Genomic DNA, 26033 nt, shown 5'->3' with positions numbered 1-26033 from the left:
AAGTTGATATATGGAGATTTTAGAATTCATTTATTTTACTATTTTGAACAGGAATTTAGTAATTGGTAGTTTCCAGTTACAAAATGAATGTTTGTATCATTTCCACTTTGAGTCTTCGGGCTTGAGGTGTGAAATGACTGTCATCCCCTTGGAGTAGGTTTTGGGGCATGACAGTTATGCATCAACAATGGGTAACCTTATGTATGTGATAGTATTTACTAGATCAGATATTTGCTTCATAGTAGGTATGATGAGTAGATATCAGTCTAACCTAAGGCCAAAACATTAAACAATTGTCAAACATATATTCAAGTATCTCAAAAGAGTGAGATATTATATGCTTGTGTTCCACAATGATGAGTTAGTACCTAAACAGTACACAAATTTAGACTTTCAGTCAGATAAAGATTCTTGTTGGCCTACCTCTAATTTGGTATTTACTTTTGGTGATGTGGCTATTATTTTCAAAAGTATGAAGCAATCTTGTATTATTGACTCCACTATGAAATTGAGTATGTTGTAGTTTCCATTGACTTCATTATAGAAGTCGAGTTTGTTGCAACTTCTGAGGTAATAAAGGAAGTTATTTAGCTTAGGAAGTTCCTCATGGGACTTATGTTTGTGCTCTTGGCTATACAACCTGTGACACTATTTTTTGACAATAATGGGATAGTGACACAATCTAAATAACCAAGGAACTACTGAAAGGGTAAGCACATGCATTGAGAGAAAGTACCACTTGATTAGTGAAATAGTATAGTGGGGTGATATAATGGTTGAGAAGATACCTTATGTAGTGAACTTGATGGATCACTTCAACAAGACATTGATAGGGAAAGTCTTTGATAGTCACAAGGATAATATGAGTGTCAGATGTGTATGTAGTTTGCTTTAGTAACATAATGAATTAAAGACTAATGAGAGATTGTAAGGATAGAACCCTTAAAAGCATAACATGATGTAAAATTACTATTTATTTTTAATTATATTCTAGTTGCACTTTTATCTATCCTTGTTTAATGCATGATTTTTTATGAGCATTTTGGTCTACGCATTGTATAAAACTTGGGTGTATTAGGAGTTGCATGGAAGGTCCAAGTTATGAGTTCCTTGCAAGTAGATGATTTCTTTATAATTAGTTTGTGGACTTAGGCAATCCATTTGAGGTTGTAGTGCACTACCTCCTAATTAGAGGAATAACTAGTCTTGACCATCAGGATGAGGTTCCCATGGTGAGTACACTACATTGGACTATAGTGAGTTATGATGTAAAGCTATTAAGTTATCGTGACTTCACAAAGCTATAATGTTGTATTGTTTTTCAACCTTGAAAGAATACTAAGTTTGTGTCAAAGTTAACAATGACTTTGACCTACGGATGAGATCCTACGGTGATCATGTATTCTCCATGGATTAGGTCATTTGTTATGGAAGTTGATAGCAACAAGTATTCTCAATAAAGGCACATGATATATTATAGGATTGAGATAATGTGTCCCTTGAGTGATCCTAAGGACATGGGCTTAAGAAAACTATGGTCATAATAGTTTTTTTAATGGAAGTCTACATAAGCACTTTGTGAGTTAGAATATGTTAGTTGATCACACAATAAGAGGATTTGTAACTCAAGGATTGTAAAGGTAATGAGAGGTTGATAGTTTTCACGTTGTTAGATTATATATACTAATTTATAGGGAGACCGTATACAGTGAATAATAGGTTATAGACTCGAACACTTAGTGTCTCGTTGTAATATATATAGGGTACTAAAGTATAATTGACTCTCTATAGTGTGATATTGAGTCAACTTCATATTTAAATTTTGAAGGAGTCAGTATTGTCCTATGGGTCCTAGTATTTTGTGTTCAAACTTATATACACTAATGACATGATTTATGAGGGTTAGATTAACTCTTGGTTCATCTATGTATATTAGGACGTTTTGATAATTATGTAAGGTTGCATAAGAATAAGTGGATGACATCTCTAGAATAGGTTAATTGATCTTTTGGAGTGTTAATAAGTTAATTAATCAATTAGGACCTTTTTAGGTTAGATTAAATGACTTAAGCACCGATATATGACATTAGGTTTAATCAAGTTATGCTTGTATTAAAAATTTTCTAATTGAGAGTACTTATAAATAGTCTCAATTAAGTTAGTTCAATTGAGGGTCTTTTCATGAAAAGAAGGAAGCCTAAGGCTATGTTGGTTCCCAAAAAATTTGAGGGAAAATGTAAAGGAAAGAAAATAAGGAGAAAAAGTGAAGAAAAATAAAAAATAGATTCAAAGTTGATAAATTATTTTCATATTTTTATTTAAACTCATTTTACTTATTTTCTTCAATTATATAAAGATTAAATGATTTTAAAATGCATAAATTTCTAAGTAATCTTAATTATATTTTATTTTCTTTGATATTTTTTGTAACATTTAATTTCCTTGATATTTTTTTTCCTTAGTACTTTCCAAGAACCAAACACATAAAGGATTGATTATTCTATCCTCGATACTTTACAAATCTTGTTAAGTCAAATTATAGTTCAAATTTACTTGGTTTTTCCCATGTTTTCAATTATTAACCTTTTTCTTTTAATCAATTGAATGAAAAAGTTTGCTTAAAAAAAGTTTCATTCATCTTCAAAATCTTTCCATTTCCCTTTTACCCTAATGTCACCTCCCTAAGGTAAGTGTCACCAAGATTTTAAAGCTATAACATACTCCCTATACTTGGGAACCACATTTTGACATTTACTTTTGGGATCAATCAATATGTTATTGAATTGGGTGCAACCGATTTGGCCAAGGTCTTAAGAAATGGGGAAGGATATTTGATTGGTTGATGTTTTTATCTTCTTTCATAGACTTATAAAGACAATTGACTTGTAAAGAATACTTAAACTTGTTGAAGATCAAGCAGAACTTTGGCTCTCTTCCGTCCCCAAAGTAGAAAAAAAACTCCTCTATTTAAAGATGGAAGTTTTTTTATTTGATTTTTAAAATTATTTTTAAATTTGAAAATTGTAAATATGACTTCTCTCAACACATATTTTAAAAAATAAAAGTCAATTCTTCCAAATTTGGTATTTACAATTTTTTTAGTTTTGAAAATCAGATCGAATGAGTGGAGTGGAGGAGTGGATGAGTGGATGAGTGGGAATATGTGGGATAGCCCTTGAAAGTATGAAACTACCCGCATTCGAGGGTCACGAGGTAACAGTATCCGAATTCACGAGATCCCTTCCAACTGTCTACCTCCATGCAAATCCAAACCTGAAAACGACACCGTATCAGACCTACCCCACCTCCTCCTTGTCCCCAAAAACCAGCGGCGCCACCACTACCACTTCCCTCCAACACAACACTTCAGATCACCATCTCTCCCAAGAAATGTCCATCACCAAGCACAGCTCTTCAATGGAGATCCTCATCTTCTTTATACACCTACTCCTCTGCACCACTGTGACTCCTTTATCAAGCCCCATCAAGACCATCGTCGTGCTGGTAATGGAGAACCGCTCCTTCGACCATATGCTCGGTTGGATGAAACAAATCAACCCACAAATCAACGGCGTCGATGGTTCTGAATATAACCCCATCTCTCCATCCGACCCAACCTCCCCTCTCGTCTTCTTCACCAACACCTCCCACTACGTGGACGCCGACCCACCCCACTCCTTCCAGGCCATTCGCGAGCAAATATTCGGTTCCGGCAACGCCTCCGCCGACCATCCACCAATGAACGGCTTCGCCCAACAAGCCACCACCACCTCCGCCGCCCCCCAAACCGTCATGTCCGGCTTCGACCCCTCCATGGTCGCCGTCTACAAAACCCTCGTCTCGGAGTTCGCCGTCTTCGACAGGTGGTTCGCCTCCGTTCCGGCGTCCACCCAACCCAACCGCCTCTTCGTCCACTCCGCCACCTCCGCCGGCGCCACCGGCAACATCCCGACAATGCTGGCCAAGGGCTACCCCCAGCGAACCATCTTCGACAATCTGGACGCCGCAGGAGTTCCATTCGGAATATACTACCAGAATATTCCGGCGACACTGTTCTACCAGAGCTTGAGGAAGCTCAAGTATCTCGACAAATTCCATTTCTATGGTTTGTCCTTTGAGAGGCACGCGCGGGAGGGGAAGCTGCCAGGGTATACTGTGATAGAGCAGCGGTACATGGACACTAAGGTGGAGCCGGGGAACGACGACCATCCGTCGCACGATGTGTATGAGGGACAGATGTTTGTGAAGGAGGTGTACGAGACACTAAGGGCGAGCCCGCAGTGGAACGAGACTCTGTTGGTGATCACCTACGACGAGCATGGCGGATTTTATGATCACGTGCCGACACCGGTCCGAGGGGTGCCGAGCCCGGACGGGATAGCGGGGCCAGAGCCGTTTCTTTTTGGGTTCGACCGTTTGGGTGTTAGGGTCCCAACCATCATGGTCTCACCATGGATTGACAAGGGCACTGGTGAGTCACACCCTCACAACCTTCATCATTTCTTTTAATCTATAATAATTTTGTATAATTTCATTAATTAATTTTAACACTTCTTTTTAAAAAATGTTTAGTGATTGTTTTCAAAATCTAAAAGCATACCAAAAAAGAAAAAAAATGCAAGTAATAATAACAAATTGGTGTTTTGTGTCTTTTTAAAAATTTGTTTTAAGAAAATATAATCAAATAAATATTTGTTTTCTTATCAAGTTGCTAGTTTAATGGCTACTATTTACATGCAAATTATAAATTATGTTGACTGTTGTAATAAAACAATAAGGACATGGTAATTATTTTGAAAAACTGTCCTGAAAAATAGTTTTTAAAAACAATTCTTTAATGTTTATGTAAAATATAATTCTGTTTGAAAACTTAAAATGTTTTTAACCTATTTTTAATATTTTTAAATATATTTTAAAAATAATTTTTATATCTAATATTTTATTTTTAATTATTTTACATATTTGTACAATTAATTTTTAAAACATCTCTTAAAAAATAAGTGAAAATAATATAAAACAACTACAAGGCTATAAGATTTATCACAATAATTAATTCATACAACATCACTTTTTAAGTTATGATGTGAAAAATAAGCTTCCTCTCCTTTGCTTTTAAAAAGTGAGATGGGCTGAAAATGGTGCATGGGGCTAGGACAAGCTACATTCTGGTCTTTTGTCTGACAGTGATATCCAATCTTAGACGATGACACAGCAAAGTGGAGCCAATGGCTCTTCCTTTACGGCCACCAGCAGTCTAAAGTTAGAGGCAACAAACCATATGGGTTAGTTGGAATGTGGTTGGGGGTGTTTCCTTGTGTTGCAAATTTGTCAAAAATATTGGTCGAACTTCCGTAGAGATGTTTTCTTAGTTAGAACGCTACATGGGGTTCCACCTCTATAGGATCAATTTCGGTTTAATGGTTTCCTCAAGGCCGAAAAGAAAGATGGACCACTTCCAAAATGTCATACCAAGACAATCAAAAGAAAAGGTAAGAGTGGTCACCACAAAGAGCAAACCTTATCACAAAATGATGATATTCCTCAAAAGTATCTGCAAATTGCTTCACATTGAAAGCCAAGCTGATCCATCAACCCATAGGAAAAATCTAAGGCATCAATTTAGTGAGTACTGAAATCCCAATCTTCACCGTTGAGAGTGAAGGTGCAAACAATAGGACAAGGTACAAATAATGAGACTACGACATGAATAAATGAAACTTCAATAATAATGTAGTCAAACCCAAACTCGTATTATGTATCTTGAACTTATTACGATGGTGATGCAGTTGTTCATGGGCCTAATGGATCACCATTCCCGACATCGGAGTATGAGCATTCATCCATTCCGGCAACCGTAAAGAAGATCTTCAACCTGAGCTCTCCTTTCCTAACCAAGAGGGACGAATGGGCCGGCACCTTTGAAGGGATTGTCCAGACCCGGACCCAACCCAGAACTGATTGTCCAGGTTAGTCACTCTAGACACCAGGATTTGTCCTAGTGTCAGGAACCCCTCTAATGCACTTTTGTCATGTCTGTTGCTTATCTAAACCTGTTTCTTTTGATCTAATTTTTGTTTTATATTTGTCTAATGCAATTTCAATAGAGCAACTTCCAACTCCGGTGAGAATGAGGAAGGGAGAGGCAAATGAGAGTGCGAAGCTTAGTGAATTCCAGGAAGAGCTAGTGCAGCTTGCAGCAGTGCTGAAAGGAGACAACATCCTGACAAGTTACCCAGAAAAGATTGGGAAGCAAATGAACGTGAAGCAAGGGAAGAAGTATATGGAAGACGCAGTGAAACAGTTCCTCGAGGCAGGGCTTTCTGCTAAGAGAATGGGTGTTAATGAAGAACAAATTGTCAAAATGAGGCCATCCCTCACCACAAGATCACCATAACCCTCAACCAAGAACCCATAACAAGATACCATGTGAGAAAGATGCCAAAATATATGAAATTGGAACTTTTGTTTTATGTCCATATAAATGAGGAAGAGAGGGTGTAGAAAGGCAAAAAAGATGAAATAAGTAGAGGCAGTACAAACATTGTATTATTTGACTGTTAATCATGTAGGTTTGTTAATAAATTTAATTCATCACAATACACCCTGCTAAGTGCAGTGGAGGTTTGGACTCAATAGGGGAGAGGGGCAGTAATGGCATGAACAGTCTGGGTCCTTAGCTAATCTTATTTTTCATTATATATTCAAAGCCTAATCTTAGTGCAGTAAAAAATTTCATTGGTATCTCTTGGGTTTGGAGAAAATTGGGCTTCATAAGAGAATAGTTTTAAGATTTCTAAATCAAGGCAAAATAGGAGTTGGGGATTATCTCTTGTGAAAACCCAGAAGACAGCTTGTCAAGTGGAACCATATCTCACAAACTAGAAGCCCCATATTCAACTTTACCCAGATTTATCCGATTATGTGGCTTGAAGATGGTTACATCATCTGCAGGGACAAGTCTTCTGCCCCAAGGAATACCTATAGTCAGAAAAAATAGTAGAAGAATTTTACCAGGACAGCCCGTATCTCATAGAATGCTTTGAGAAGTCCTTTGGTTAGATTTTATGAAACCAATAAAACAAGGCCTCAACTTGGTTCCAAGACCAACATTGGGCAATCCAGGTACAAGCTCTAAAATGAAACCATCACATTTATATGGGTGACAAGACAACACACCCTTCAGTTCGAGGTGTCTTGAAGGTGGTTATCGTGTTCTCTTGACACTCAATGCCTACGTCTTAAACGGAACACACCCCTCAGTTGGACCTGTCTTTAGGGTGAGTATGGTAGTCTTAGCTCTCAATGCCTATTCCATCACGATCCCAGATGAGGCAAAGAAGGCAGAAAAAAAAAGGGAAAAGGAAAAACATAACAATAATGATTAGGTGGGCTTAGCCAGGTGCCCATCCAACAAGGGTTGGAAGTGTTACAGCATCTAATTGGGGAAAAATAAATAATAGTAATGACAATAATAATTAAAAAAAAACCACTGGCAGGAAATGCCATGAAAGGTATACATGTCCAAATATGTATATAATTCAAAAGGGTATCATGACTACAAAGAGTTTTCAGTTTAGAGGAGGCACTGAACAATTTGATAAGCAAAAACTTGAACTATAAACTCAATCCAAGGAATGTAAAAAAATATTTATACAAAAAAATTTAGTGGTCTCCATGGTTTAAATTTAGAAATGTGAATAACAAAATATCTGTTATTTGACATATCAGGACATTTCTTTTATCTATGCAGACTGTTCCTTTCTGTTACCTGTAATTTGTATCCATGGATTTGTTCTCAGGGCCACTGATATTAGTAACCAAAATAAGGATCCACGCTTGTTGTCTTCCTTTGATCAAAGCCACTATTTACTCCACATCCCACCCAGGAATATTAGCAGTAGCCTCATTCACCATTTGTACAAGTCTTACCTAATAACAGAATTAATGTAGGAATTATTAATAGGTAGAGAGAGTGAGAGAGGGAGAGAGGCAATAGGCATAATGAAAGATATAGAACAAAGAATCACAGAAACCTAGTAGCAGGCATAATGAATATGGCCAAGTTAAAAGAGATAAGAAATACTTATCAATACTCAAGATAGGCTTTTCTTTTTCATTTTCATTTTCATTTTTTAAAAAAGAACGGTTACCAATTCTTTTGGCCTGATCGCTAAGGAGTGCTCATAAATCACCAATGAAAGCAGAGAAACCACAATGAAATACATGCTAAGGTGTAATGCCATTTGGAACAACCTCAGTTGTGAAGGCCAACATTTAAGCAAAAAAAAAAAAAAAAAATTGACATTTTAATTGGAAAGTTTGTATAGCATATAGGATTAGGAATAAATATCCTATTACTAAAGCACTTCATATTCCTTGATGCTTAAATACACCATAGACAATACCACCATCCAAACACTGACTTTAGACAATGTTACTATCCAAACACTAACTAGACATCAGCTAGCTGTGCCCCCATGCCTGCATTAGGGCATAGAGAGGCAACTGTTGAGGTGATCTGATCCAGTATGATCCCAGGACTGCACAATTAGATGTGGGTTTAGCAAGTTCCGCATAACAACAAATGTATTGATCCTACAATTCACTGAATATAATTTAATGTAGATATTATTTGTTTCATTTTGACAAAAAGAATTTTATTTCATTGCTAGGCATTTTATTTGATTTAATATAATTTCTATTCAGTCTATCCTACCATTCTGATGCCCCCCACCCAAAATCATTACACTTCCTTCAATTGTTTTCTAACTGAATGACTTTCATATTGGATTGAGACAAGTACTAGTTTCAAATTGTCAACTCAGTTACTTCAAGAAAAACATCTTGGCTAGATTTCTTGTGAAGAGAAGAACATCGTCCTTTTCTTTTCTTGTCTTTCTTTCTAGTTTCCCTTTTTTTTTCTTTTTTCTTTTTTTCCTTTTGTTCTTTTTTCGCATCAGAATATCCCTTAAGACAAACAAGAGGTGTATTTGGTGCAGATATCTTGTGGTCACAGAAAGGCCTTTAGACCCCAGAATGAGTGTCTTCAAATGGAATTTGAGAGAAACTGTCCCTTAAAGGGGTAAGGTCCATTTTGCTTAAGAATAAACCCACCTTGCAACGATTCCTTCACACTCAAGCTCTGACCATCATTCAATAAAGCTTTGGTGGATTCTATGAATCCCTAGTTGGGTAACAAATCAAAACCCACCCTCCTCAGAGAACGGAAGCAGCTCTGACAGTTGTCAAAGGCATTATTGCCACTTGGGCTGCCATTTAAGCAGTGGCAGGTCCTTGTAAGGAGTTGTCACCAAACACTATCAGACTAAAAGCAATTCTTGATTCTAAAGCACTTAATCTGCATTCGGTCACACCATTTGTTCTTCATATGCAGTTTTATGAAGCAGTTCCTACGAGTCATAGGCCCATAAAGCTATTCCCATAAAAGGAAGCTAAACTAAATCTGCACAAAACCTTGATGGAAGAACCCCATCTCCCATTCTTAGGATGGTGGATTTTCACTAAAGGATAAATATGTGAGTTCTTTATGAACTTAGTTCAAGTAATGAACTTAGTCCAAGTAGTCAACTTTGTCCTAAAGCTGTGACAAAGTCATATTTCTCCACCAATTACAGCCTTAGATTCACGTGACACATAAAACTGCATAGAAAGTAAGCCCCCTCAGCAAGGGTTAAGAACCCAACTCTATGGAATAATGGTGCTTAACAAGCAATGAGACAAACATTCAAACAAGTTATTGTGGAGCACCTTGTGGCTCAGAAAGCTAAATTGCTCTCCCTGTGTATAAGGCATGTATGTGACTACTGACATCTCATACAATGACCTTAGAGAAGGGAAAAAGAAAAAGCTGAAAGAAAATATAAATATAATTAATAGACACCGTGGGTGTTGTCTACCAGATTAACATGGATACTAGGCTTTTAACGCTACACAAGGGCCTCTAGTGATCCTTTCCCTTGGCACATTATTTGGAAGTCTTGGGCTCCAATGAGAGTGAATTTTTTTGCTTGGGAAGCATCTTGGAATAGAGTTTTGACTACCGACCAGTTGAAAAGAAGGGAATGGAACATGCCAAATAGATGTTTCTTGTGCAAAGAAGAAGAAGAAACAAATGACCACCTTTTTCTGTTTTGTACCAAGGCTGATATGTTGTGGAATCTGATCTTCTCCCTTTTTGGTGTGCATTGGGTTTTGCATTCCACTGTGAGGGGGAAATTTCTTGGGTGGAATGGTGCTTTTGTGGGTAAAGAAAGGGCGAAGGTGTGGAGGGCTGCCCCTTTATGCCTTTTGTGGACCTTATGGAAGGAAAGGAATGGGAGAGCATTCAACAATGTTGAACGGGCTGACCAAGCCATCAAATATTTTTTTTTGTATACTTTTGTGAATTGGGCTAGGGTGTATATAGAGGATCATACTCTGTCTTTGATTGATTTTATAGATCGGTTGTTCCTTAAGTAAGGGGTGGGCCCTTTTGTCTTTGTGATGCCTAGTTTTTGGGCGTTTAGTGTATTTTGCCATTTCTAAGCGTTTCTAATACATGCTCTTATTTACCTATCAAAAAAAAAAAAAGGGAAAAGAGGAGCATCCCCCATAGATGCCCCACATTACATAACAAGAATGATCCTCATGATGTATCAGCCCAATTGCACATCATGTAGCAATTGATCACTTGCGGGTAGGTCCAAGGTTACTCATTTTGGGACCAAGTAAAAGGACATTTTTTAAAAAACAATGCCCATAATCTTTTCTAAAGCAGCAGCAGAACTAGAAAATCACCAAAAAGGTTTCTAATTTATTCATAAACAAATAAAATTCAACCCTCTAATTTACAATCCATACAGAAGGATGCCAAGAATGAGATGAACTGAGAACTGGTATTACAGTATTAAAACTGACAAACTATTTTAACACTCTATACCAGTTTAATACTAGATAAACTAGTATACAATATTAGTCAGATAATGGTAATAGAGAAAACAAAATTTGTTGAATGGGTAATATTCATTAGAGCCATACTATGAAGCTAATAATCCTATTCATCTGAGAAGTTGTAACTAGGTATCTCATGACTAACAAGTTTAGAGCAACAAGAAGATCTGAGTTACATAACAACTTCAGCGTATATTTGAGGCAGCCTTATTTATAAATAATAATAGTAATAAATAAATAAAAAGTGTAGATAGTTTTTATGGCTGTTTCAGAAACGAAATATAGCAACTGATCAAAACCATGGCCCAGATTACTTATAGGCTTCTTTTGGATAGCTTGTTCCTTTTTGCTTAAGCTAGAAGCTGAAGCCATAAGTTTTATTGGGGCAGTCTTGAAGTAATAAAAGTCCTTTAAACATAAAGCAACTTCTCACATAAGCAAAGAAGGGCTTGCATGAGAAGCAACATTCTCCTTACTTCTTAATTAAGCTCTTTTTAAGCCCAAAGCACTTTAATAGAAGTAGTAAAACAAATTCAGAAACTCTTATTGGACTTAAAAGAAGAACTTTTAACTTTTTCTGAAATCAATCCAAACAGGAACACAAACTTTTAAGCATGTGTAGAGAAGTGCACACTTGAAAAATCCTTTTGTTTTTGTGCATGGGTTGGATTTAATTCTGAGCTGAGTGCACTGCCAGGTATTATTTGAAACAGCTGAATTTGTTTTATGGTTTACTCAACAGGCCCTTGAGGAATGAAGATTAGGCATAGACATACCACACTTTCAGGAACACCTGGAGGAGGTAGGGTGAGATTCTTTGGTGGAGGGCCACTAAGAAATGATCTCTTGTCAAAACGCCATTTTCCAATCTTTCCATATGTCAGCTCTCCCTGAAGGGTTACCAACTTGAAATAAATTACTCAAGAAATAAATAATGATCAAGAATTTAACTTAAACAAAAAGAAAGTTTGGCAAGACAGCACTAGTAAATTGATGCAGGCAAAACAAGCAAGGCATAAATCAGTAAAGCAAGTGCACTACCATTTCAATAATAAAATAGTAATGTAAACCAGTGAACAGAAGTTGAGAGAGAGAGAGAGAATCTTTTACCTTCAAATTGTAGTCACATCCATATGTATAATGGATAATAAACTTCTTCCCAACTTCCAAATCCCATGGAGGCTGAAAACTTACAAGATGCATGTTAGTGATCTATGTGATACTCTATAAACATTAAGAAGAAATGGTGATATGCAGATTGATTCATCAGGAAACATGCAAACCTGTAGCATGAAGTCTTTACGAAGGATATGCTGCACACCATGCAATGCAGATGCAACAGCATATGCATACCTTTGTTTCAAAGAAAAAATGGAAACACATCAAAATTCATATCAGAAAACCAAAGAATAGTCACCATCAACTGACAGAACCTGACAGAAGATGAAATATTTTAAGGTACTACTCACATTTCTAGCACCCATCCAAAAGCTTTATCTGTCTCTGGATCATCTTTCATTCTCAAAGAAATATTCATCCATGTAGGTGCAATTTCCTCCAGTTGGGACTGAAACAGATAAGTCAGTTAATAAGACATCAATAGAGCAATATCGTGACCTAGAAAAAGAAAAACAGTCAGCCCCAAATAACAACAGTTATAGTGAAGATGATGATTGTTACAGGAATTATTACCATGTGCTAATATGCATAGCACCCTTTTAAGTCTAGATCTGGTTGAAGCATGTTTTAAATAAAATGGATATAAAATGTACACAAAATGAATGATTGATCATTTGCAACAAGATTTAAGTAACTTAGAAATAAGAGCTTTGACCTTTTCAATAATTACAGGAGAATTTCCAATTGGATCAACATCGGTGACAGGACCCTTCTCCTTGGGATAAAACTTCCTTATAATTTTCTCATTGTCAGCCGGTTTGATGTAGAAAAATGGGAACCCTGCTGGATGGCCTCCATGTGCCAAGTTAGGTAAAGGATTTACAAATATGTGGTCAGGCTCTGCCATTAGAATATATCTGCAATTGTTAAGATGCACTTCGTCTTTTAAGTTTCTGTAAAGGAATAGAACAATAGAGTTCTGGGCTGTTCAAAAGAAAAGTAATAAACTCACTCTTCCTCAATTGTAGCTTTTTCCAGCCATTGCACAAATGCCCATGGTCTATTTAAGACAATGTATCCCTGGGTACAACATTTGAATACAATGAGAATAAGGAAACAGTTGAATTTCTTGATGGAAAGCAGCCAAAACTAAAATGTATCAGTCGATACATATTGATTTTAGAAGTTATCATCTAATGAAATCCAATGTCTAAACAAATTTAAAAAGGAAAAAGAAAAACAACAACAACAAGAAGAAGCTAGAGATCATAAACAGGTAACTAAGATGTATGATGATTCCATCGAGTTGAGAGATGCTAAAGATATTTTTGAGGCCCCATGAACCATGTGTTCTTGTGTTCTTGTGGAAGTGCAATGACTTTACATGTGTATATATGTTATACTTTGTGATGTTAGTTACAAGTGACATTTTGTATTTTGAATTATAGATTTGATAGGAATGCTTGCATTTTTATCTACCACATTTTTACATTTTACACCTCCTTCCATGCTTTTTGGAAAAAAGTTTCAACTTCAGTGTCAATGTATCTCCACCAGTATCTCCTTGATTTTGAACATCAATATTATTGCTCATCCAGTTGACCTTAAGATGTTGAGATTAACAATTGTTGAATCAAGTTGATATTATAATCATACTAGATGTTTTTATCAGTGAGCATAGGTAAGTGCATAAATTACTAACATGATATGTACTAAGGCTTGATAATGTTTGGTTAGTGTGGAAGTTAAATTGAAGATGAAAATTTTTGTATTCCTCATGAAAGTTCCATTGTTCTGTGAAATTTGATGAAACTATTTGAAGATAGATTCAGGAACTTGGGTTCCAGGAGTCTTGCTCTCTCACAGCAACCTTCAGGCTATTGAAATAATAGTAAAACATCAAATCATAAGAATGTTACTGCATTTCTCCACTATCCAACAATCTCCTCCTAACTAAATGAAGACATTGCCGTACATTGTTTGTACAGTAAACATAATTTGTTCCTACAAGTATCTTGTCTTGTCCTCCAATCATAAATTTACCCAAACAATCATGTAACCATTTCCTGGATCTACCTTTCAATTTACCCAAATATAACATATGGATGAGCTTCAAGAACAACATAAAAAATAAACAAATGAACATGAAATCAAACACAGCCCAGTGAGTAATAAAAAATGCCTTTCAGATAAAATTTAAAAAGAAACTACTTAATAAACAGAGGTGAAAATAAACATAAAGAAAAGAAACCAGGAAAGTAAAAGATTTATTACCCGATCCAGCCCATCAGGAAGGGGATAAACCACAAAAGTCGGAATCTCATCCATCAAACTATCAGGACTTCCTGAATGCAATACCCGGGTGAACCCTCCCATTTCTGATCCAGGCATGTCTTTCACTTTCTTATACCAATAGTACATAATCCGACACTGCCATTGACTATAGGGAGCATCAGTTGCCGTAAGGGCGACATGGAAATACAAATTACGATTCCCCACTTTCTTTGTCTCCTTAGTCATCCTAGTAATGGGATCAAAGACATCGAAATCATCTGTCATCCAATTCCCCAAACCACTCCCTCTGTTGTGCATTATCATAGTTAATAAATTATAGGTAGCAAAGAAAAACCCTAGTGCTAGAAGCACCAAAAGCAGTGGCGATGCACGACCCATGCTTTTCCTCACAATCATCCTAGACTAATATCGAAACATAAAATCTCAACCACCCCAATTCAACCGAAACCGCCCAATTCTCCTATATACACACTGCACCAGCTCCAACCCAATTCACCAATTTAGTACACAGCATTGCAGCATATAAACAAACACTAGCTTTACATAAATTTCAAGTCATTTCAGCACAGACCCAGAAACGTTTTCAAGCAACAACCTGCATTGCAAGCACAAGAAGATCAGAACAATGAGTGTAAGCGGCAGTCGTAAAGAGGAAAACAGAACGAGAATAATGAGAGAAAACGGTAGTCGTAAAGATGGAAGAAAAAAACCTCAATTTTCAGAACATATGATCAAAATATTAAGAACCCAATCATGCATAAATATATCAAACAGGCACCATACAGATCTGGAATTAAACACAAAAATCAAATGGGCACACACTGAACGAAAAAGAGAGAAAATGGAGGAATGGATTAAATGCATGGAGTGTATGTATCGGCATTGGGGGAAGGAAACTCGAGGGAAAAATGAAAAGGGTTGATGAAGAAATGAAAAGGGCATTACCAAAAACGATACAGGGAGTTTGAGAGAGACGAGATTCTGGATTTGGATTTTCAACGCTGTCTGGAAAGTCTGCCAGACAGTCCTGACTTATATCGAAGAATGGCACTTTGATAGACTATGATGCTGTGTCCAATGAAGTCATCTAATTTTTGTCCACCGTATGCAGCCTCACGCCACGTGGAACAGAATCGGTTTAAAATTTGGGCGCTTCCTTTGCAAATTTATTTGACTAATATCATTTGTTTGTCTTACTTCCACCCAAGATGAAAATTTTTAAAAAATTGTGAAATATTGGTGGGTAGATTTTTATTTAAAAATATTTATAATTATATTTACAAATTTATATTTATATTGAATTTAATTATTATATAAAATATGTAAAAAAAAAAAAATCATTAAAAAGATTGTCATAATGACTTTTAGGACTTTAAAAAAAATTAAATTGAGATAATTAAAATTAATTTATTTAATAAAATTTTATTTTTAATATTCCATTTTTGATATGGATATAAAATTAATATTTTAGTTTTAGGGAAGACAAAGTGGAATTTAGCTTGGTGGAGAACCTCTCCCATTTCTTCTTGTATTTTATTTTTAATACTGAATTATTTTGAAATTAAACTAAATTAATATAATAAATTTTAGACAATATTTATAAATTTTAAATACGAAATAAATAAATAAATAGAAACACGTGATACTTTCTTTTTATCTTCATTTGCAATGGAATAAAAATGCCAAGTCTTCAATGGATATAAGATTTTCCCTAAATTTGAAGGGATTATGTATTTAAGATTGTGTTTAATTACTAAAAGGTTTGAAAAAAAAAATTTTTTTAAATATTTTTTAGCAGGAAAATCATCATATAGGTGGGTGGGGATGATAATAGGCTTAAATGTTATAAATTTCTTTCAATTAAAACCTTTTGAAATTCAACGCATTTAAAACTTTTGGCGAGACATTAGTTGTAATCATTAACACTTAATTTTTAAACCAAAATTTTGGGTTTTAACCTTTACAAATTATTATATATGATAATAGTATAATTTGCTATTTAAAAAAAATGATAAGTATTTAAAAAAAATGATAAGTTTATTATCATTTTTATTAAATATACCCAATTGATGTGATAATACAAAATATTTATGATGTTAATACTAAATAATAAACTAGATTAATAATGCATAATTTATTAGATTATTCTTATAAAAATTCTAACATTCAATTGGGCGTATGATTTGTTAGTCCTCGCAAATAAATAATAAAATTATCTTTTGACATTTTTAAGTAAGAGTTTGTTTGAAAGTAATTTTAGGAAATGCTTTTAGTCTACAATATGTTTTTGAAAAAGAAAAAAAAAAGTGTTCAGTAAAATTTAGAAAACACTTTTAAAATTCTGAAAAATCATTTGCAATGTTGAAAAATCACTAGTAGTGTTTTTTGGAAAAACACTTGAAATGTGATTATTCTAAAAACACTTTTGGAGAAAACATTTTGAATAAAAATACTATAAAATGCACTCTAAAACTTTGTAAAATAGTTGGTTCATTGTTCAAAAGGGAAAAGTAATTTTTTGGGAAACAAGATATATACTATTGATTAATTGTATTTATTATCATGATAATATTATTTATGGATAATATAGAAAACCACATTCAGATGATAAAAAATTGGCGTATGATAAATTTTATTCTACATAAGAATTATTAAGATAAACGACATTTCTTGATTATCATCATTCTCAACTCACCCTTTTTATGGTTCTCCCTCTAGAAAACCACATTCAAATGGTAAAATTATTATATGATAAATTTTATTTTTCTTAGGAATATTATTGAGATAAGTGACCCTTCTCAATCATTATCATTCATCGCCCACCTTTTTTTTATAATTCTCCGTTTTACTTTTTTTTTTTCTTAAAAAAAATTAATATATATTTTTTTCTTTTCTTACTAAGTTCTTAGGACCAAATATAGTGAAAAAAAAATTAAACTTTTTTTAAGTTATATGCACCTAAAGTTAGTAATTTTATACTTCAGTATAAGATATTACTCCTGATTAAATTCCTATGAGCCAAATACAACCGAGCTAATACCTTGTGGTTTTATCGTATTAATTAAAAATGTAACAAACTTGTCTTGGAAAGGATAATTTTTACTAGTATTATAAAATATTAATATTTCATTATAAAAGTAAAAATGGTTTTTCTAACTAGAAATATGTTTTATATTAAACTTCTTTTTAAATCATAAAATCTTTTATTTGTCATTATAGACATAAAAAAAATAGTGGATTAAATTACCACTAATTTGGTCTTCAAAATGAATAAAAAAATTAATAATAATAAATATCATCTTATGGATAAGTTTTCCTAATCTCTAACTATAAAAAGGATAATAATAATAATAATAATAATAAGAAAATTATTATTATTATTATTATTATTATTTTATTGGTAAAACCTCTCCGGGAGAAGAAAAAATTGTTAAAATCAAGAAACTAAATCCCTTAAATTAAACAACTAAAATTTGGAAATTTGAAATTCAAATTCTCTATCTTCACCTATAAATATAGGTGTCTTTTTTTAAAAAGGGGAAGAGAAATTTAGAAATCAGAAAAATCCAGAAAGGAAAATTTTAGAGAGAAAATTCAAAGGCGATTTTATATAAGAAAAGAGACTTCACAACAAAAGAAAAAGTTTCATCAAATCTCCTTGCAAGTTCGGGAAACGACAAAAGAACTACTACACCCGTTGTTCACCATTTAACAAGTTCATTCGAGAATAAGCCACTTGTGGCCCTTGATTGATCTTCGAAATCAAGAAAATGTCATCGTCATTCTTCAAGTTATGGTCAAAGCGAAAGAATCAGAGAGAAAATATTTTTTGTAAATAATATTATTTTTTTTATTGTACCCACAATATTTTTAATTTCAATAAATATTTTGTATGCATTATTTTTATTGTTTTTCTTACATCACAAGACCATTTTTGAAATTTGTGCATACAAATTTCTGGCACACCCAGTGGGACATCTCTATTTCTCATCTCTTTTGTTAGAAGATTGATCTCTACTACGTTAATGATGCCTAAAAGAACTCAAGTTGTGTATGTCAACAAGGGCAATGACAAGATCATCATTGCACAATCGACACACGACAACGCTACGACCCCATGACTCTTAGCAAAACAAAATCAACATTTTTACTCTCAACAAAACAAACAAGTGAGTTTGCTTATTTGCTAAAACCGGTAAGAATGCGTGATGAGCACCAACCACTCATCACTTTGGTCTCTCTAGGGGTAAAGAGTCATAGTCCTCGTAGTAAGAGAAAACTTCCTTCAACACTAAAGGACTTTGGGGATAAATCTCCTTGCTCTATTACCGATGCCAAGTCTAGCATTGACGCACACTTCGGATTGCTAATTGGAATGTCAAATAAGGAAAACTACTCCAATTGTTCCGACTCTTTTATTTCTCCCTTCATGATGACTATGTCGTTAATGACAACCGACACTACATATGTAGAGGAATAATTAGTAGAGATGGCTTGCGTCATCGCCAAACTCACCAAGACGGTCGAGAAGAAGGATATGCGGATAGTCTCCCTCATAAACAAGGTTGAGACACAAGTACAAAATACAAGTGAGTCAAGTCAAGGACTCAACCATCTTTCGAATGTTGCATCTTTTCTCGATGATTCACCACATGCGTATAAGACAGTGCAAGTTGAGAGACAAACGATAGAATCTGCCTCAGTGACGTCATTATATGTCTAACAACTTCAGGATATGATAACTAACACCATTAGAGCACAGTACGATGGACCCTCATAGAGTACGTTCATGTACTCTAAACCTTATACTAAGATGATTGATAACCTACGTATGCCTGTGGGTTATTAACCTCCAAAGTTTCAATCATTTGATGGGAAGGGAAATCTAAAACATGTTGCCCATTTCGTTGAAACTTGTAACAATGCAGGTATAGATGACGACTTATTAGTTAAACAATTCGTTCATTCTCTCCGATGGAATGCTTTCGATTGGTACATAAACCTTGCACCTGAGTGTATCGATAGTTGGGACCAAATGGAACATGAATTCCTCAACCGTTTCTATAACACCCAACGAACTGTAAGCATGATGGAACTTACTAACACTAAGCAATGAAAAGACAAGTCGGTTGTAGACTATATCAACCGTTGGCGTTCTTTAAGCCTTGATTGCAAAGATAGATTATCTAAGGTATCAGTTGTGGATATGTGCATACAAGGAATGCATTGGGGTCTCCTATACATTCTCTAAGGGATACGATCCCGTAGCTTTGAAGGATTAGCTACTCGAGCACATGACATGAAGCTCAACATAGCCAACCATGGTTCTAAGAAGGACCTTACTATTGATCAGCAAAGAGAGAGACATGATGGGAAAAAGAGTGACAAGACTTTGAAGAAACCCATCCAGGAGTCAATGATGATAAATACAACTCCCGTCAAAATCTCAGCAAGAAATTAAAAAAAAAAAAGTAAAAAATGTTGGACCAACCCAGGAAAATGAGAGACGTCGGTTCACCTTAAAGGAATTAGAGGAGAAGAAGTATTCTTTTTCTGACTCTGATGTGCCTAATATGTTGGAAGACCTGCTCCAGAAAAATGTTATTGAGTTACTTGAGTGCAAACGTCCAGAAGAAATGGGTCATGTTAATGATCCAAACTATTGTCATTACCATCGAATTGTCAATCATCCTATGAAAAAAAAAAAATCATTTTAAAAGATCTCATAATGAAACTTGCAAAGCAAGGAAGAATTCGTTTGGATCTAGAAGAAGTAGTAGAGTCAAATCATGTTATGGTCACATTTGGGTCATTTGATCCTGTTCTATTACATGTTCCACTTAAAAAACTTAGGGCATGTGCCAGTACTATTCAATGTGAGTCACTAAAACTAAAGTAAACACAAGTGTCATGTCAAGATAACATTCTTTGTCTTTACTTTAATAACAAATTAATGTCATACGACGAAGAAGGTTGGACATTAGTGACATGAAGAAGACCTCGCAAGAAGCAAGTGTCTCATTCATACCCTAACTTTCCTAAGATGGGAAGACATGAGTGGAATACTTATCAACATCTAAAGAAGAAAGAAAAAAAAGAATCTTGAAATAAAACAAGCGATTGTACAAGTAGACAACCTTTTGGTCTAGAAACTCATCACCCTTATCACCTTAGGGGGATACTTCCCCCTAGGGTTCTTTGATAAAAGGGTGACAATATCAACTCATATAGTCTCTTTCAATGAGACTTCAAAAGAAAATGGGTTAAGTAAAGACGAGGAAATCATTCTTGGTGTTGATGATGAAAAACCAAGGAAGAAGAAGGATTAGTAGCAAGCCTACAACATCTACTCTCACTGTTTAGTAGCTATGAAACACTACAAATTCCTAATGAGATGCAAAATGTGTTGATTCAAGTACTTAAGAATCCAACATTCTATGCCACCAAAATAAAGGGAGCAAAAAGACTGGAGGATGAAAACCACAATTGCACCAAATATTTTGTAGCCATCACCTTTACTAGCGAAGACCTTCAATTAGGGTCAAAACCATATAATCGACCTTCATTTTATTATCGGGTACATACGGGAACAAAATATCACTGCATCTTAATTGATGAAGGGTCAATAGTAAATATCATGCCTAAAACAACAATGAAACGACTCAAGATTGCTACGAAAAAACTAACTCGAAGTCGCCTAATGATCCAAGTCCTTAACCAAATGGGACAATGAGCTATTGGTATGATTGCCTGGAGCTTGTTACGGGTGAGTTGAGTTTGAACACATTGTTTCATGTAATTGATTCAAAAACATCTTACAACGTATTACTTGGGCGACCATGGTTTCATGAGAATGGGGTAATTACTTCGACATTACACCGGTGTTTCAAATTCTATGGAAGAGGGGTAAAGAAAGTAGAAGCTGATACTAAGCCATTTACAGAAGTTGAGTCTTATTTTGATGATGCTAAATTTTACACAGAAAATGATGTTACGCAAAAAATCCTTCTTGCAATCATTTCCTCCACTAGGAAGGTTAAACTTAAAGGAAAAATTGAACAATGTAAGTCGACATTAGTAGGGGAAATCTCACAACCAGTGATGATTCAAATCGAAGAAAAGAGAAATCCTCAAAAAATTAAAACTGGACTTGACGAGTGTCACTACTTCCCTAGCTTTTAGGTACATCCCAAGATCTCAATGAAGTGAGGGTAAACCACATTTCATAAAAGACAAAAGCAAACTACAATCTTGAAGATTGGAAAATGGGGACCTTCAAGTCTTGAAAGAAGATGTGATCACTCCCCTTACAAACTTACAACTTATCTCTAGGGATGAGACAAAAATCCATCAAATTCTTTAGAGATCAAACAAGACAATAATTTTTTCCTAGTAACAGAATAGATAAGGGGTTCAACCCTAAGGCTTACAAATTATTAGCCAAGGCAGGGTCTGACTTCACTTCATCATCAAGATTAGGAGAACTTAGCCCCGAGATTACAGGTGAAAATATGCATGGCCTTAATGAAAGTCAAAAGAAGTTGAAACAACAAGGGTATGCAGTCAAACCTTCTAGAGCAGGTTTAGGGTTTGTACCTTTTGGGCCTATCAAAATTTCAACTAAGACTAATAAAACTAAGGCAAATACACAACATATCACTATAGAAGACATGAAGGAGAATAGTGGGTCAAATTCTCCTCATTCAATTTTAGTATTTGATTGGATTGAAACTCCAATTACATGAGCTTTAGTGTTCATTAGGTTGGGCAATTTTAACCAAGTAGAACACAATTTAGCACATATTCCACAAAGGTTAGTACAACAAAGGATTATGACTCCACCCCGAAAGTCATGGTGACGAAATTCCAATAAGAAGTAGTGTATTGAACTAAAGGAAAATGCAAAGACAAGGAGTTTAATCCCATCAAGGATGAAACGCCACTCAACTTGGGAAATCTGTACTAATGGTTCATTAAAAGTGAAACGACATACCATCATGATCACCAAGCAATTGTACGAGAGATGCCCTAAAAATGTTGAAGAAAGTTCGACGCACACTAAATACCATGTTACAGTAGAAGTTGACTAATTCATAATTTTCAAAAGACAAACCAAAGGAAGCTCCTCAAGTATTTAAGGATGGGAGGCAATCCACTGTAGATGAGTTAAAAGGGCTAAATTTAAGTACAAATGAGGACCCAAGGCCAATTTATGTAAGTATGCTTTTAAGTCATTCTGAAGAGAAAAGTTATTTTGAGTTGTTACTTGATTATAAAGATGTCTTTGCATGGTGTGGACCCCGCATTTCGTGCTCAATGCGTTTCCCACTCGATGGCGAGCTCGATTTTTATTTGAAAAAATTGATTTTTATTGATTATTTGAAAATGACTTGGAGTCGCCACTTATTTTTGTTTTATTTTTAAAGGGTAAACAAAATAAGAAAAAAAAACCCTAAGTGTGACTCCTTATTTTGGAAAAGGTGGTCTGTGAAAAACCGGATCGGGTTCGGGGGTCAGGTTACTTATCGGGAAGGTACGGTACAGACCGTAGCACCCTTCTAAGTCCCTAAAGTCAGGTCTCTACTAATAAAATGAAGCTAACATGACAATCAATGAGAAAATCGATAAATACTTGAATCAATCATGCACATATGGGTATCAAAACATGCATATAGCAAGACCAGAATAAGAACAGATGCATACCTGGGCAACGATCTTAAATGCGCTATCAAGAAATGGGGTTAGTGCACAATTAATTAATATAAAATATAGCCCGCAAGTCACTAAACAGATAAAGAATCATCAACAACACACATGACATTTCATTCAAATTCAGTTTTATTTTGATGAAAATTTATTTGATGTTGGGCCCCCACCAAAGCCCAATTTATTTTCAGCATGAATTAATTCCATAAATTCTATTATTTAGAATTACGAAATTAAATTCACAATTATTTTAAAACATTTTGAAAATCACATAAAATGTGAGAAAGGCTCGCCGGGAAGAAAATGACGGCAAATTTTATTAAAAAAATGAGATATTTAGAACCTAAAAAAATGTCTAAGGATGAAAATTTTAAGAAGTTAAAAATATTTGAAGAATTTAAAAATTGGAAAACTATTTGAAAATTGGGGTTTGAGGGATTATTTTAAAAGTCAAAAGGAAATAATTAGGGAGGATGACACGTGGCCTTAAGTTGGCCATGCAAAATATGGACGTTCTGTCCATGCATACGTGGAAGAAGATGGGGTTAGAGATCTTTTCACAAAAATTTGATGGAGGCCACGCTGACTTCAAGTCTGCTGCATACTGATATCCCCTGATCCTTCTTAGGCACACCTCTTCTCTGTGTCAACACCTGGCCTCCTTCCTTGTTAGCACTGAAATAATAATCATTACCAGCTATTCCACATGGATCTTCATCATATCCCCTCTTTAATCCATCCAGAGGAATGTTAGGTTGCTGATTGTGCATCATTCTTAGACCCATCTGATTTTGGAACCTGGGATCATGTTGCTGCTGCATACTGACTGAAGGACCGCTGAACGGTTGAGCCTGACTCATCTGACCACCTGATTGGGGCATCTGAAAGGACTTGACTCCGACTGGCATGTTTTGAGCAGACGAGGTGCCAGTCTGTCGATTTCGTGGCGGAGAAAATCCAACTTGGCTTCCTTGGTGAAAATCAATTTCTTCCCTCTGTGGGAATCCGGTCTTGAATTCTTGTTGCTTTTGAAATGGTGGACCTTGTGCAATATGCTGAGTTTGCTGTTGAGAATTTTGTTGCCCTGGTGGAGGCACATGTTGCTGATATACATTATATTGCATCCGCTGATGAGCATATTGATGCACTTGTGGTTGTGCCATTTGTAAGCCTGGATGTTGTGGTGTTTGCTGCCTAAGCAGCTGTGGTGTTTATGGCCCAAGCTGTTGAGACAATTGCTGACTTGGTTGTTGGGGCATTTGCTGTAGTGACTGTGATAGCATTTGCTGCCCTGGATGCTGCACTATTTGCTACCTAAGTTGCTGTGGTGTTAGTTGCCCCTGCTATTGCAAAGCTTGTCCAAATTGTGGACCTGGTTGTTGCATCATCAATAGCACGGATGCCAGCTGAGACAGGAACAAAATCAGCCTCAAGTGTGGTCTGCTCACCACCATTGTACTTTGCTGCAACAGCACCAAGAGCACAAACATCAGCTCATCCGCATATAAATGTAATATCACTTGAACCAAAAGAAGCAGAGTCGCAAGCCTTCACAATCTCTGAGCAAAGACCCAGATCAGTCTTGTTGACAGTAATTAGATACGCTCTGAACAGCAAATAAGTTGTCCCAAGAACATGCAGTTGCAATAGTATGGCCAGACTGCGCCTTCGCGCTTCGAACGGCTTCATCCAATCCTTCTTCCTCATCACTAGTATTTGTAATTGTCCCAGATTTGATGACGAGACAAACACCCACCTCTCCAAACACTACCAAGCTAGCGCTGCCAAACCCCGGGCAGTTTCAGATGAACAAAGACTAAAGAGAGTGGCAAGGAGAGTGCATTGACAAGTTTTCCTTAAGATCTGCAAATGCTATTTCAGGCTCCACCATCCTGAATTCTGTCAAATGCCTTGATGTGTGAGAGTATTCAACTTGGAAAGTTGGCCTAAATGTATAAACCCTGCCAATAGCACATGCATAAGTCTTAACTTGCAGTTGGCCAGAAACAGTAAAAAATGCTTGACGGGCAGAGAAATCCTGGGAATAATCAATCTTCCCATCTTTTTTAGGGATACCAAGCTTAAGCTTAGATCGTTTTTTCAGCCTTGAGAGATTCTCCTTGGCCTTGTTAAGTTCATCCACAAATGCGGTGATTTCCCCCTTACTTGCTTTAGCAAATTTTAGTTGGGCAACTCCAATGCTTCGCTTCCACAGAGAACTCAACTATCCTTGAAAGCTACCAGCAGAATTAAGGTGAGCAGTCAGTTGGGGAAAATCATTTGTGTCAAAAGGAACATTCTCATGGACACCATAGCAAATTCTCTGAACAGCAGATCCTCCAAGAAGCCGGAATCACAGTGGCTCTCTTCTGAACCCTTGCAGCCAGTTCTCTTCTTCCCATCTGAACTGGAGGATGAATATGCCCAGGATCTACTTCTGAGGGAGAATATTTTCATAGCCTGCACAGGATCGTGTTTCGTTGCTTGCAGAAGCATCATCGATTCTCACCCTCCTGTAGAAAAGCATATAAGCAGTAGCAGATTTGACATCCTCTTCATTTAGCTGATATGTGGCTATCATCAAAGTTATACCACTTATCCTCACCTAGAAGCTTTATGTGTGCAGTGCCGTGTCCACTTCCCATGCCACCATATCTGACTACATAATTTCATTGCCAAAAGCTGCATCAGGATTTCTTTGCACAGTATTTTCCAAAGCCAAGCTCAATATTAATTCCAGATCCTTCTGCTCATTAAAAGATGTCAGGTTCAGAAACATGGGTATGGGTAGGTACAGTCCTGCATGGGATTATGGGTATGATGGTATGGGGTTGAGTGAAATGGGTTTAGTGGAGTGGCTTAATGGGTATGTAGAGGTCAGTGAGAGAAAATGTGGTGCAGAAATGGGTGTGAAGAGTAATGATAGGGAAAGGGGGTATGTGAATGTGGGTATGAAAAGAATG

At 35.8% G+C, this 26033-nt stretch overlaps 2 protein-coding genes across 3 annotated transcripts; one reads left to right on the top strand and one right to left on the bottom strand.

The window, feature by feature from the left end:
• The first annotated feature begins 3190 nt into the window (after window positions 1–3190).
• LOC117915701 (non-specific phospholipase C2) lies at window positions 3191–6599 on the top strand. Its single transcript, XM_034831333.1, has 3 exons — window positions 3191–4471; window positions 5787–5966; window positions 6105–6599. Exons 1-3 carry the CDS (start codon window positions 3391–3393, stop codon window positions 6392–6394), a joined length of 1551 nt encoding a protein of 516 aa, XP_034687224.1. The 5' UTR covers window positions 3191–3390; the 3' UTR covers window positions 6395–6599.
• A 906-nt stretch (window positions 6600–7505) lies between these two features.
• LOC117915599 (hydroxyproline O-arabinosyltransferase RDN1-like) lies at window positions 7506–15401 on the bottom strand. 2 transcript variants are annotated; one of them, XM_034831197.1, is made up of 9 exons: window positions 15310–15401; window positions 14344–14959; window positions 13082–13149; window positions 12785–12986; window positions 12420–12517; window positions 12234–12303; window positions 12061–12132; window positions 11727–11840; window positions 7506–7929 (listed from the first exon to the last, which is right to left on the bottom strand). In XM_034831197.1, exons 2-9 carry the CDS (start codon window positions 14758–14760, stop codon window positions 7867–7869), a joined length of 1104 nt encoding a protein of 367 aa, XP_034687088.1. In that variant the 5' UTR covers window positions 14761–14959; window positions 15310–15401; the 3' UTR covers window positions 7506–7866. The 2 variants fall into 2 exon arrangements, with proteins under 2 accessions (XP_034687088.1, XP_034687089.1); XM_034831198.1 differs by lacking the exon at window positions 15310–15401 and adding an exon at window positions 15075–15269.
• Window positions 15402–26033: the final 10632 nt, after the last annotated feature.

The sequence above is a fragment of the Vitis riparia genome, chromosome 6 (genome assembly GCF_004353265.1).
Source record: "Vitis riparia cultivar Riparia Gloire de Montpellier isolate 1030 chromosome 6, EGFV_Vit.rip_1.0, whole genome shotgun sequence".
Taxonomy (NCBI): domain Eukaryota; kingdom Viridiplantae; phylum Streptophyta; class Magnoliopsida; order Vitales; family Vitaceae; genus Vitis; species Vitis riparia.
The sequence above is the reverse complement of the archived record's forward strand: the minus strand, read 5'-3'. Positions and strand labels throughout refer to the sequence as shown.

Excerpts from the sequence above, each read along its gene's own strand:
- LOC117915599 (XM_034831197.1), bottom strand. The coding sequence starts at position 14,760 with ATGATTGTGAGGAAAAGCATGGGTCGTGCATCGCCACTGCTTTTGGTG. Across the intron at positions 12,987-13,081 it reads AAAGCTACAATTGAGGAAGA|ATATATTCTAATGGCAGAGC; the intron begins GTGAGTTTATTA and ends TAACAATTGCAG. Across the intron at positions 12,304-12,419 it reads TTTGGATGGGTGCTAGAAAT|GTATGCATATGCTGTTGCAT; the intron begins GTGAGTAGTACC and ends TTTGAAACAAAG.
- LOC117915701 (XM_034831333.1), top strand. The coding sequence starts at position 3,391 with ATGTCCATCACCAAGCACAGCTCTTCAATGGAGATCCTCATCTTCTTT. Across the intron at positions 4,472-5,786 it reads ATGGATTGACAAGGGCACTG|TTGTTCATGGGCCTAATGGA; the intron begins GTGAGTCACACC and ends ATGGTGATGCAG. Across the intron at positions 5,967-6,104 it reads ACCCAGAACTGATTGTCCAG|AGCAACTTCCAACTCCGGTG; the intron begins GTTAGTCACTCT and ends CAATTTCAATAG.